The sequence below is a fragment of the Vicugna pacos genome, chromosome 9 (genome assembly GCF_048564905.1).
Source record: "Vicugna pacos chromosome 9, VicPac4, whole genome shotgun sequence".
In the NCBI taxonomy this organism is placed as follows: domain Eukaryota; kingdom Metazoa; phylum Chordata; class Mammalia; order Artiodactyla; family Camelidae; genus Vicugna; species Vicugna pacos.
In genome coordinates this window covers 8,074,151-8,086,216 of record NC_132995.1, presented here as the reverse complement: position 1 = coordinate 8,086,216, position 12,066 = coordinate 8,074,151, and the positions used below count along the sequence as shown (strand labels likewise).

The following is a 12,066-nucleotide window of genomic DNA, read 5'->3' as shown; positions in this document are numbered from 1 at the left end:
AAATCGATTTTTCAAAGAACAGAGAATTGCTCTGATCTTCACTGAGCCAACTTGTTCTCCTCTACCACCTAGTGGACTGAAATCTTTGTAGGGACTCAGATTATTTCAGCTCAAATCAGGAATCACCTCTACTTCCACAGAGAGAGGCCTTCTGAATACTTTTTATCCAGTATTTGAGAGGAGGCAAGCAGAAAAACTGGCCCACAGCTCTGGCCCACAGTCCAGATTTAGTGAGTGTCGAATCAGGCAGGACTGTTAATAAATATTTCCTGGAACTAGTGGACCCCCCTCTCTGCTGAGCCTGTCGATTGTCTTGGCCATTCAGTCTGAGGAAGCAACAGGGATTGACCCAGATTCATGCCTTTCTAGAGCAAAAAGCTGTGGTCTCAATTTGTTTGGGGCCTGTGAGGGGATGACTGGCCTTTCTTTCTTTTCCCATCATGCAAGAGAGTTAAGGATGCTAGGAAGGCCGAAACTTCGTGCTACTTCCTGTTCCATCCCTATATAAAGATGCTCTAACTTGATGAGTGACCAGGTCATAGTAAAAACTGCCAGCTTGAAGGAGACAAGGCTAAATAAGCATTTGTGCTTTCATAATAGACTTTACCAGTAAGAACAGATACACCCTCATGTTTTCTTTTAAACTTGGGCTTTGATTTTTTTTTTCAGAGCCAGAAGGAAGAGCACCAGTCAGCCAAGAATACATCTGGGGCATGAGCAAGTAGCTTAATTGAAAGGTCCTTTTGAAGCTGTGTTGGAAATGAGAGAGGATCATCGCCAGAGAGCTATAATGTTGAATATAGAATACAGGAAAGCATTATGGGGGAAACCTATAGTAATGTAGTTTATGGAATCTTTGGGTTTTCCTAAGATTCCTTCCTGTTACAGTTAGTCTAGAGTGTACCAGTACACAACTTGGCAAACCACGTGAGTGACCCTCTAGGGCTTTGCTTATGTCAGTTTCACTCTCAAGAGAAGGAGTTACCCCGTTCAGAGGACACTGCCCCTGTTCCAGACTACGTTCTGTACATGGCATTCCTCCTTTAAAAAAAACAGACTGGATTCTGTTTTTTACTTATTAGGTATGTTACCAAGCATCTAAAAGGCTGTACTCAGTAGTATAACTCCAGTGACCATGTTTTGTGATCCTAAAATCTAGATAAGTAATTTGACTTGAATAAGGATATTTATGGAGAAGGAGAGAATATTTGAAATTGACAGTTTAGGATCACTAGATAGCTCTAAGTGCTGTTTCTGTAGAAGATAGAATATTCTTTGTTTAGAAAGGGTGGCTGACCTCTCCACTGGAGCCGTGAAAGACTCATTTTTTTCCTTTGTGGCTCAGTTGTTATTTATCTATCTCTAGATCACCTTTGCTTGCTGTGCATAGATATATATCTTGTCTTACCAGTTAGATTGTAAGTTCATTGAGGACAAGAGATGACTTTGGTCCTAGTATTAGCTGTGCTGCTAGTTTGTTAGACCTTGGGTAAAACTCATTAAAAAGGAAGACTGCATAGATGCCTGCACTTGAGGAACTTAGCCCACTAGGAAAATGGTCAAATGTGAATGTCGATGACTGTCTCTTTTACAGTGTGCACAGTGATACAGGGAATTGATTACCTCATCTGTTTTTTTAAAAGGGAGTCTGATGCAGTACTGTCGATATGAATAAGATGTTCTGAACCTCACCTCCTCACATCCTAGTAAGAGCAACACAATGTTAGAAGAAGAAAAAAATACTCTGTACCCACAGAGGTAGTCCTCATCTCATTTAAACTTAGAAAAGTATAAAGATACATCGCCCTTGTGTATTGTTGGAAACTGTTTTTGTTCAAGAGATTTATTGAGTGTCAATCGCACATTGGGCTCTGGAACCTAGTCTCTTACAGGCGGATAGAAGGAGCCCTTCTCTTTGGGGCTCCTTCTTTGGCTGTTTCTTGTTCTTTGGCTGGCATTTAATCTTCTTGCCCCCGTGGACTTGGAGGAGCTGTGGAGTGGGCTTACCATCTGATAGGTAGGTGACAGACATCTTCCTACTCTGCAAAGTCAGGAATTTCCCCATTATGTTCTTTTCTTGTTTCAGAAAAGCCAAGAGGCCAGAGGCAAATTCCAATCACCATTTCTCGGCAGTGCAACACTGGCATAAACTATTGGTTCATTTCTTTGTTTCCTTTGCCACCTGGTTAGTATCAAGACTAAGAATCAGGCATGTTTTTAAGGAAACTGTGAAATAAAGAACAATGGACTGTGTTATTCATTCAAAAAATATCTATCTGAAAGGACAAGGTGAAAATGATTTGAGTTGGTCCAGTGCTTTGTTTATATTGATAGCATTTCATCATGGAGATAGTTCATGTAGGGGAAAGAACATGGAGCGTTGATGTTCATAGATCAGCTCTCTCAGTGCTTAAGCTTCTGTTTTTCTCTTCTGTAAAATGGGGTTAATAACCCTTACTTTGAAGGGTGATTGTGAGGTTTCAGATAACTGTGCAGAGCACCTAGCACAGTGTCTAGCACATGGCCACTCCTAATTAATCTGTTTTTGACCCAGTCAGGCTCTAAACTTAGAGGCGCAGAGGTGTAGATTGTTCTCAGGGCTTGGTTTCCCCTGGCTGAATGCTTTTTTCAGTTCAGCCTGCTAATGAGTGCCCCTAAAAGAAGATGGATGTTGGGATGGAATTATTTTCTTCTCTCTAAGGCCCTGCTGCTGAGAGTGCTCCCCCTACTCCCTTATGAGTGACATGAATCTGACCTGGGACCGAGACATCTGGCAGGCCACTCAGAAGAATGGCATTTCCATCTTGACATGTGCCCAGTAACCCTTCAGATGCCTGCGGTGTTGCTTGTTATATCAACAATCTGGCTCAACTCTTGGCATGCACCGCAAAGTCTGATTTCCTTCCTAGGAAGGTTTAGAATTAGTTGTGCAAGAATCCCTGCCTGATTTTGTGACACCCTAGAGAGCCTTCAGTTATTTCAAGGAAGTATTTTGACATTCTATAAAGCAGAGTTTGTTTAAATCTTGGAGAGAGAGACAGAGAGAATGAGAATGAATATCAGTGTCATTCAACAAGGGGAGTTGATGCTGTTGCCAGCGTTTACGCTCTGTTTTGTAAGTTGAAGTGCTGAACTAGGTTAGATCTTATTAGTCTCTTTGAGGCAAGAGGGATAAGAGCATTTCTCTAATTTAGCCTTTCATCTAATGGCAGTCTCCTTGACAGTGAGTATGCCAGGTAGGTTGCAGTCTCTGCTTTGAATATTTACAGAGCAGTCCTTTCCTTTTTTAACAGCTGGGATGTTTTTTGTTTGTTTTTAATTTATGTGGCCAAAATTGCCTCTTTGTCTTTCTCTTATCTCTCCCATCATGACTGTATAAAATAATCTCTCTTTCCATGAGATAGTCCTGTAGCTATTTGAAATAGCTGTCGTAGTGCCCCATTCTCTCCTTTTGTTTCCAACTTAAAGATCCCTGGTATTTTATGTGAGTCTTTATTACCTTTAGAAGTTCTTCAGATTGTCAGTGTACTATTAATCGTTTATTTAATGACCCATTTATTCATTATGCATATCCCGAGAACTTTCAGAAGGCAATGAACCATAGTGGTAAAGAGTGCAGGTTTTGTAGTCAGAACTGACTTTGGCAAGTAACTGGATTTTTCTATGACTCATCTGCTTCACCTGTAAAATGAGGTTTTAACACCCATACCCCACCCCATGAATCTGGAATAAAATAATACATATAAAGAATTTAAGCAAGGGTCTGGTACATAGTATTCAATTGATGGAGGCTAAATTTTCTAGCTAACTTATTAGATTGTTAGAACACACCTCATCGTCTTGTTCTAGTGTTGAGAGGGTGGAGGAAATATACAATTAAAATTTATTATCTGTTTACTAGAACTGTAGTCAGAAGACATTGTAGTGATTAGAAATAGTTTCCTTGCAGCTCTCTTAAAGTTCCACTTTTTATTTGGAAGCCTCAAAGTTTTGTTGAACGATAATGCTACTGTTATGTTAGTTTTGACAGGCAAATTCTGCCTGGTTGGGGTTGAGCAAAAGAGTGGCGCTTAAATCCAGATGGTCTTCCTTGTGTACTCATATTCTACAGCTAATTGTTTAAATAGAATGGCATTTCTAAAGGAGAGCGTTGCTTGACTCATTGTTATCCGGGTGCTACGCTGTGTAACAGTAGAAAACACTCAGCCTCTCTCTTTCCTTTAGTGACAGCTCACATTGGGCCACTACTGTACGCTAGGCACTGGGCCACTTCCAGTAGGTCATATCATTTCACCCTCATGACCACCTTATGAGGCATGAACTGTCTCCAGGATGCTGAGTTACTTGGCCAAAGTCACAGAACTTGTCAGTCAGGATTCAAACCCTGTTAGATTTCAGAGCTTAAATTCTTTATGTTGTACTTCATGTAACTAGAAGATGCTAGGTAGATAGTCTAGATTAGCTAAATTATTTCATGTAAAGATAAATTATAAATCATTAATTTGCTCCTTTGATAAAAAGTCTGAAGTCAGAGCCTGTTTGCTTCAGGCAGTCTGTAAGGGGAGAGAGCAGCAGCCACTCCCTGCAGCCTGAGAGGCTATGTCACTGGTTTGAGCAGGAGTGGCCATATGGCAGTGACAGGGCCAGGGCAGGGCAGGCTTTATGGAGTGCCTGTTCTTCTCTGGGACTCAGGATCCATTAACACTGCATTACAGTCTTCTACCCCAGATCAGTGAGCAGGCTGTGTGAGGACTGGATCGCCTTTGCCTCTGGGTTGTCATTTCAGGTGATGGTAGCCAGCAGCCCAGAAATGGCCTTGTTCCTTCTTTCATGTACATTTTATTGATTTTATTTTCTGCTGGGTTTTTTTTTTTTTTTTGCCACTTGTGTGCACAGGAAGTCCTCAGTGAATCTCAGACTAAACAGGAAGTGATTTGTTCCATATAAAGAGGTACCAAAAGGAATGAGGGTGAGCGGGATAAGGAAAAGGAATGGTTGACCCTGATCTAGAAGCGAGCTAGCTGTCCCCTTTAGTGGACGTTATGCAAAGGTCCCTAAATCCTTTTAAGTTTATAGGTTGAGCATATTCGTAACTAAACTTGCCCTTGTAAATTGATCTCATTAACTTGGAAATGAAACAGAATTGTTGGAAATACATCTGGGTCCATTTACCTTGATCCTATTTTGTTACCTTCTCTTGTATATATTTTAACAAAAGGTCAGAATTTCAGGTGTATTTCTGTGGCTGTAGGAAATTTACCATTTGTCTAGAGCATTTTTTTCCCTCGTGATCTTCAAAATAAAAGGACTGAATAATTTTGGAGCAGAATATCTCAATAATGTTTATGAGCATGGGCTCTGGAGACGGACCCTCCTGGGCTTGAATCCCAGCACTGTCACTACTAGTTGTGTCATTTAGGCATGTGAGAGGTTTTTCCTTGGTAAAATGGAATGTTGTAGAGTTTAAAAGAAAATAGTATCTGGGACTTGCTTAGTACATAGTAATAAGCTCTCATGTAGTTGCTGCTGCTGCTGCTCTTCCTACTACATGAGGAAGGTGGACTGCTGGGGAGGAAAAGCCAAAGAAGTATCTTATTTGTCATGTTTGATTAGTTGATTTTAACCTTTTCTAATGCAGAAGCCATTGGGAATTAACCCCAGGCTGATGTATCAAAGAAAATTCTTGGGGCTTTCAGCAGAATGCATGCCCTTTCTCTTTTTCTGGAGGAGGAAATTACTAGTTTTTAATTCCATTTTTAATCTTTTTAAAAGAGTTTGGCTTCTTGAAACATTATCTGTATGGGATGTTTGGAAAACTTCCTGTTTACTCCATTGCACCTCTGATAAAGGATGTTGGGCGGTCATCTCGTGGTTACTAAATAAACATGGCCTGTTTCTTATAAACACCTTTGTTCTGATAGTGCAGTTTCATGCTCAAGGTGTGACTCTGTGGCAACTTGCCAGCAGCTTGTGTGATACTTGGAATCTAGAAAATACGAAATTAATGAGATGAGTAAGTGGGTCTCTATCCTGCTTGGAATCTTTCTAGCAGTTTCCACACCACTGTGAGTTCCCCTCTGGAAGCCTTACTGATGTTTGAGTTGTAAATTAAGACTCTGGGATTTCAAAATTGTAGAATAGATAAACAAGATTACACTGTATAGCACAGGGAAATATACACAAAATGTTATGATAAATCACAGAGAAAAAATGTGACAATGAGTGTGTGTATGTCCATGAATGACTGAAAAATTGTGCTGAACACTGGAATTTGACACAACACTGTAAAATGATTATGAATCAATAAAAAATATTAAAAAAAAAAAAGACTCACTTTGTTTTTGTGCTTTCTTTTCCTTTTCCTGAACAGAAACCAAAGCCCAAACCCCGGCCATCCATCACGAAGGCAACCTGGGAGAGTAACTACTTTGGGGTGCCCTTAACAACTGTCGTAACTCCAGAGAAACCGATTCCTGTTTTCATTGAGAGATGTATCGAGTACATTGAAGCCATAGGTGAGTGTTACCTCAGAGCAGATCACAGCTTTCACTGTCTATAGGATGCATTCTAGAGGGCTAAGCCATCTGGAGATTCTGGAATCATTTCTCATTTTCTGTGAGATGCTTTCTCAGAAGAAGCTGAGCAATCCCAACAGCTGTCAGACTTGTGGATCCTCCACCTTCGTGTAGTTTTGAGGCTTGTCATGCAGGATCTGTTAGGCCTTCAAGTGTGTGGGAGCAGTTTTGGTCTCAGGAATGCAGTTGTGGCTGCTTAGGGTACTTTCTCAGTGCTACCCCAGTTCCTTGCCGTGGCATGCAACCTGTTTGTCCCCTACATAAGTCTCAGCAGGGAAAGGGTTTTATTTGTCAGTGACTTCAGCACCATAATGGACACAAATGGTAATAATACATTTTGGGTTAATAAAAGGAATGTGTAGTTGTGATTGTTAACAACCCTTGGCCATCAATCAGGTGCCTGAAATTCATACACTGATAGAATTTTTTCCTGAGGTAAAAATCCAGCTAGGATGCTTAGATATCTTCTAGTCAAGCAGCTGCATTTCAGTTCCCACTGACGACTTGGTGTTATCACAAAGGCTGACTGTCTTAAAACTTTCTGCATTGTTCTTGGATTGTGTTGAAAATATTTATTCTGTTCATTTAAAGCTCCGATAGTGTGTTCCCTTGGCATTTCTTTTGAAACCCCTGGAGCTTCCAGTTTCATGTCATTGTTTTCCTTGATTTTCTCCTGGATGGTCGTTCAGTGGGCACATGGTTATGCGGATTCTTGAGCATTAATAGTTGAACTCAAGAATATAGACTTATGCTAATTTGAAACCAAGTTACAGGCTCCCTATGTGTTTTTAATTTCAGTATCACCTGTAATGATGTAAGTATTGCATGCTGTGGACAACTACCAAGCTCTGCTGATAATTTCAGCAGCATCATAGTAAGCTAAGTGATGATAATGTTTTCTCAGGATGTGTCAAATCTGGGAAAATAGGTTTCAAATTGAAGCTCTCTAAAGACTGGACTTATTTTCAGGGTTTTCTCTGCACTACAGCAGGGTCGAATCACAGTAAGCACTTTGCATAATCATAGCAGATTGGTAGCTTTGTTTAGTCCTTTCTGTACCCAAAACCTTTTGTCAGTGTCCATCTTCTTGACATTGGTTTTATATTAGTTTCTTCCTGGCATCTCTCCCTTGGTCAAGGAGAAAATATATAGGAAGTAAGTTTAAGTGATTCAGGCCTCTCCTTGCTGACCAACACTTTGGAGAGGTAGTTTTATATCATTTGGGGAGGCGAGGGTGGGCATGGAAGCCTTTTTTCCTTAACTTGTTATTTTGAAATGATTTCATATTTATGGAAAAGATACCAAAATTTTAAGTTGTAACAAATTGAAAGTTATGACAGTTCCCAGGTTCCCTAAATGTTAACATTTCACCACATTCCCTGTACCATTCTTTCTTTCTATATATTTGTATCTTTTTTTCTTAAATGTTTGAAAGTTATAGATATGATGCACCTTTACTTCTAAACACTTCAGTGGGCATTTCCTCAAAACATTCTCTTTATATAACCACCATGCTTTTATCAAAATTAAGACGTTACGATTAACCCAGTATTAACCTATCTAATCTGTAGATGTTTTCATATCATCAGTTGTCACAGTAACATCCTTTAATAGCAAAAGACAAAAAATATTTTGGTCCTGGACCTAATCTCAGACCATGTGTTATGTTTAATTATCAAGTCTCTTTAGTCTCTTTTAAACTAGAACAGTTCAATTTATCTGTTTTTCATGGCCTTGATAGTTTTAAAGAATACAGATCAGTTATTTTGTAGGAGGTTCCTGAACTTGAGGGTTTTGTTTCTTGTTTTTGATGTTTCCCTATGGTTAGGTTCACGTTTATACCTTCAGCAGACATAGCTGGGAAACAAGGCTGTGTCCTTCTCAGTGCATCATACCAGGTGGCATGTGTTGTCGATTTTTCCCATCCCTGGAGACGTTCTCTTTGATCCCTTGATTAAGGTGGTGGTGTCTGCCAAGCTTCTCCACTATAAAGCTACTCTTATCCCCCTTTGTATAAGTAAGCATTTTGTAGGGAGATGCTTTGAGACTCTGCAAGTATCTGGTTTCTCGTAATATTTTCACCTACTAGCTTTAGCATCTATTGATGATTCTTGCCTCAGTCAATGGTCACCTTAGTTTTTCCAATGCCCTATTTTTTTTTTAAATCATTTATTAGTTAGAATTCTGTCAGGGAGAGCTTTCCATTTTCAGGGGGATCCTTTTGTGAATGGGCTCCTCGTCTGGCTTACCTGTGGTAGCACCGGATGCCTGATTTATCCACGATGTCCACAAACTGAGCACATCAGTGGTCTTGACCTACTATACGCACTTGCTTCTCTGACTCTTCCACTGTGATTAACTTGTTTAACATCCAGTGACAAAACTATACCTCTCTCTGCTCTTCTGCCTCTTCAGCCCTGCCCCTAGTCCACCACAGCCACCACTGGGCTGCTGCTTCTCTTAAAGCTCTATTAGATTGCGCCACTGCTCACCCTGTCACCAAAAAGCTTGGAGCTTCAGAGTCCTCTCTGACTCACCTAATCTGTTCTCAAATGTGTCGCTTCTCCCTTGTCGTCTTCTTGGCTCTGTCCCCGCCACTTCATTTCCTGTCTCACCGTCACCCTCCTTCTCAGTCCATCCTGATTATGTGACAGTTCCTCTATATAAACCTCTTCTTGGTTCCTCATCGCCTAGCAGATGCTGGCACTCTCTTGACTCCTTTCCATACGCAGTACTGCAGTCCTGTTGTGCCGTGGGGTCTGCCTGCTCTCCTGCCTCTGTCCTTTCCTCTTTCCCTCCCTCTGTCCCACTCCTTCTTTCTGTTTTATACTACCGTAGGCATTAATTTTAAAATTGTTTTACAAGAATACACACAATGTATTAGAAGATATGGCCCAAGCAGAATTTTTTTGTGTTACTCTGCTTTGCATACGCCCTTCATGTGGTTTGAAACGTGTCCCACATTCCTGCTTGCCTCTGGAACTTGTCCTCATTCTTCAAGATTCCCCCACCCCCAGTAGCACTTCAAATGTGACCTCCCTGGTAGTTCTCAGCACGTTTCAACTTCTTGAGAATAGGATTCTCTCTTCTCGTCTTGGAGAACCTGACACATGATATACGTTAATTGTGGGTAGAATGATTGGTTTTCATCCTGGAGTACCTTAATTCCATTGTTCTCCTTGTCTTTCTTTTTTCTTTTAAATTTTGGTCATATACATCCCCTCATTGGCATTAGTTTATACTTTTATAGAATTTCAGGAAAAATATTAAATGTGAGTTTAGTGTGTGTGTTGGGGGCGAACTTTTTTCCTCTTTACAAATTAAAGCATGTTCATTGTAGAAATTCAACAAAAGGCAAAAACTATGAAAAAGAATTTAAAGATTCATTGATGTTCCACTATTTTCTTGTAGTCTTAGTTCTCTGCATTTGTATAGGTTTTTACTTTTACATAATTCAGAGTATGTGGTATGATAGTTCTCAAAAAATTTTGAACATAACTCAGGTAAGACTAAAGAGCCCTCAGTTTACCGGCTTACCTACTCCTGTTTTCCTGTGGAAAAAAGAATTCAGTAACGAAGAGTTATGTTGGAGGACCATTTTTTGACAACCATTGCTTTTTAAACCAATACTGTTCTATGAGCATGTTCCCCTGTCATTAAATACTCTGTAAAAATATGACTTTGAATTGCTGTACAGTGTTCTGTTACATGGCTGTAACACACATGGTTTAAACATTTCCCTATTCTTGGGCCCATGTAGCATTTTCTCCTAGTGTACTTAAAACAGATTCAGTAGAAGAGGCATTTGGGAAGAGTGATGTAGAGCTTCAGATCTGCAGTTAGATCACGTTTGGAATCTCTGTTCTGCCATTTGCTCATCTGTAAACTGAGGGTGATGACAGGACCTGCCTCCTCATGCCGCCGCCAGGGTTCAGGGGACTTGCCTTTTGGATGCAGAGCGTGGCACCTGGCACACGGACGTGCTCGGTGCGTGCTGCTTGTCGCTGTTAGCTTCCCCCATAATACACTTGGTCGTCCTTCCTGTGGCCTATCAGACTACTGTTAAATGTCAATTATCCCTAACTTTTAAATTTGAAAGTGGTAAAACCTATTGAAAAGAGTAGTACAATAATTACCCAGTACTCACCAGTGGTTAACATTTTGCCCTTTCTCCCCATAATATTTATTGTTGTTAAACCATTTGAAAATGAGCTGCAGACACTATGTCACGTCACTCCTGAAAATCTCAGCATATGTCTCTAAGCTTAAGGATTGTCTCTTCCATCACTGCAAGAATATTATCACTTTTAAGAATATTAGCATTAATTCAGTAGTATTTCGTATACAGTTTATGTTTAAATTTACTCAGTTCACTTAGAACTGTATCTGATAGCTGAGCATTTTGTTCTAGGAGTCAATCAGTATTCACAGTGCATTTAGTTATAGCCTCCTTAGTTCCTTTCAGTCCAGAACAGTTCTCCCTGCCTCTTTTTTTTTCATGACTTTTTTTTGAAGAGTCTAGACAGCTGTCTTGTAGAATGTCGCATTATGTGGTGTGCTGTCTGTACATCTCCATTGTCCTCAGCCCCCTTCTGACGCCACTCGTGACCACTTCATCACATGGCTCTTGTCTGAGACAAGGGCTGGGACTGAAGACATGGTGGACGGACGGAGCAACAAGACTGCTGCCTCCTTCCCTGGACAGAGCACATCTGTGAATTGGGCATAGGGACTCTGTAAGATTTTGGTGAATGATTAATTGGATGATTTATGGATTAGGGATTTTTTTCCCCAGTTCTGACTGATTTATACTGAACTTACATTTTTCTTAAGGAAAGCCTGTGCTGACATCCGACCACCCCATCCCACCTCTCCCTCTCTTGCTCGTGGTACAAGTTTCCTCATGGTAGTCCAGGCAATCACTATTGGAGGTGATATTCCAAATGAAACTTGTTTGCCAAGACTGCCCTGCCCCATGCAGTTCAAAGTCAAAAGTCATTGTGTCCCTGTTTTTGTGTCCCATCTTACGCACCCTGGTACTGTCCTCATCCAGGCAAATAAAATATTGCGTCATCACTTTCAAGGGAAGTGCTTGGGAGTTCAATCTCCTGCCGGTTATGGTGAGGCCTTTCGTGCCTCAGGGCCTGTGTTGCTACCCACCTGCCATGTCACAGCCAGTGTCACAATAGAAGCCAAACAAAACCAAAACCTTGTGGTGGAGAGGAAATGGCATGACCGTTATGAATTGGGATAACTTGAACTATCCCTTCACCTTAAAAATATTTTTTATTACAAGACTAATGTATTTGCTCACTGTAAAAAATGTAATCATTATAAACATAGATGTTATATAGGTATATATATAACAGTATGTAACAAAGTGAAAGTCCTTTATAATCCCAGATCTCCAGAAGTAATCAGCATTAATAGTTGGGCTGTGTTTTCTGCTAATACTGCTCCCCAAAATGTTTAAAAACATGAAGTAGTGTAC

At 40.4% G+C, this 12,066-nt stretch overlaps 1 protein-coding gene and 1 long non-coding RNA gene across 2 annotated transcripts in view; one reads left to right on the top strand and one right to left on the bottom strand.

The window, feature by feature from the left end:
• Window positions 1-12,066, top strand: part of ARHGAP35 (Rho GTPase activating protein 35) — a 109,060-nt gene that overhangs the window by 45,398 nt on the left and 51,596 nt on the right. Inside the window, exon 3 of the mRNA XM_072966792.1 lies at window positions 6,371-6,515. Within this exon, the coding sequence (XP_072822893.1) occupies window positions 6,371-6,515 (145 nt within the window). The remainder of the gene's footprint in view (window positions 1-6,370; window positions 6,516-12,066) is intronic.
• On the bottom strand, window positions 10,729-11,685 carry LOC140698048 (uncharacterized). The gene is made up of 2 exons (XR_012075449.1): window positions 11,608-11,685; window positions 10,729-11,287 (listed from the first exon to the last, which is right to left on the bottom strand). It is a non-coding gene; the product is annotated as an uncharacterized lncRNA (long non-coding RNA).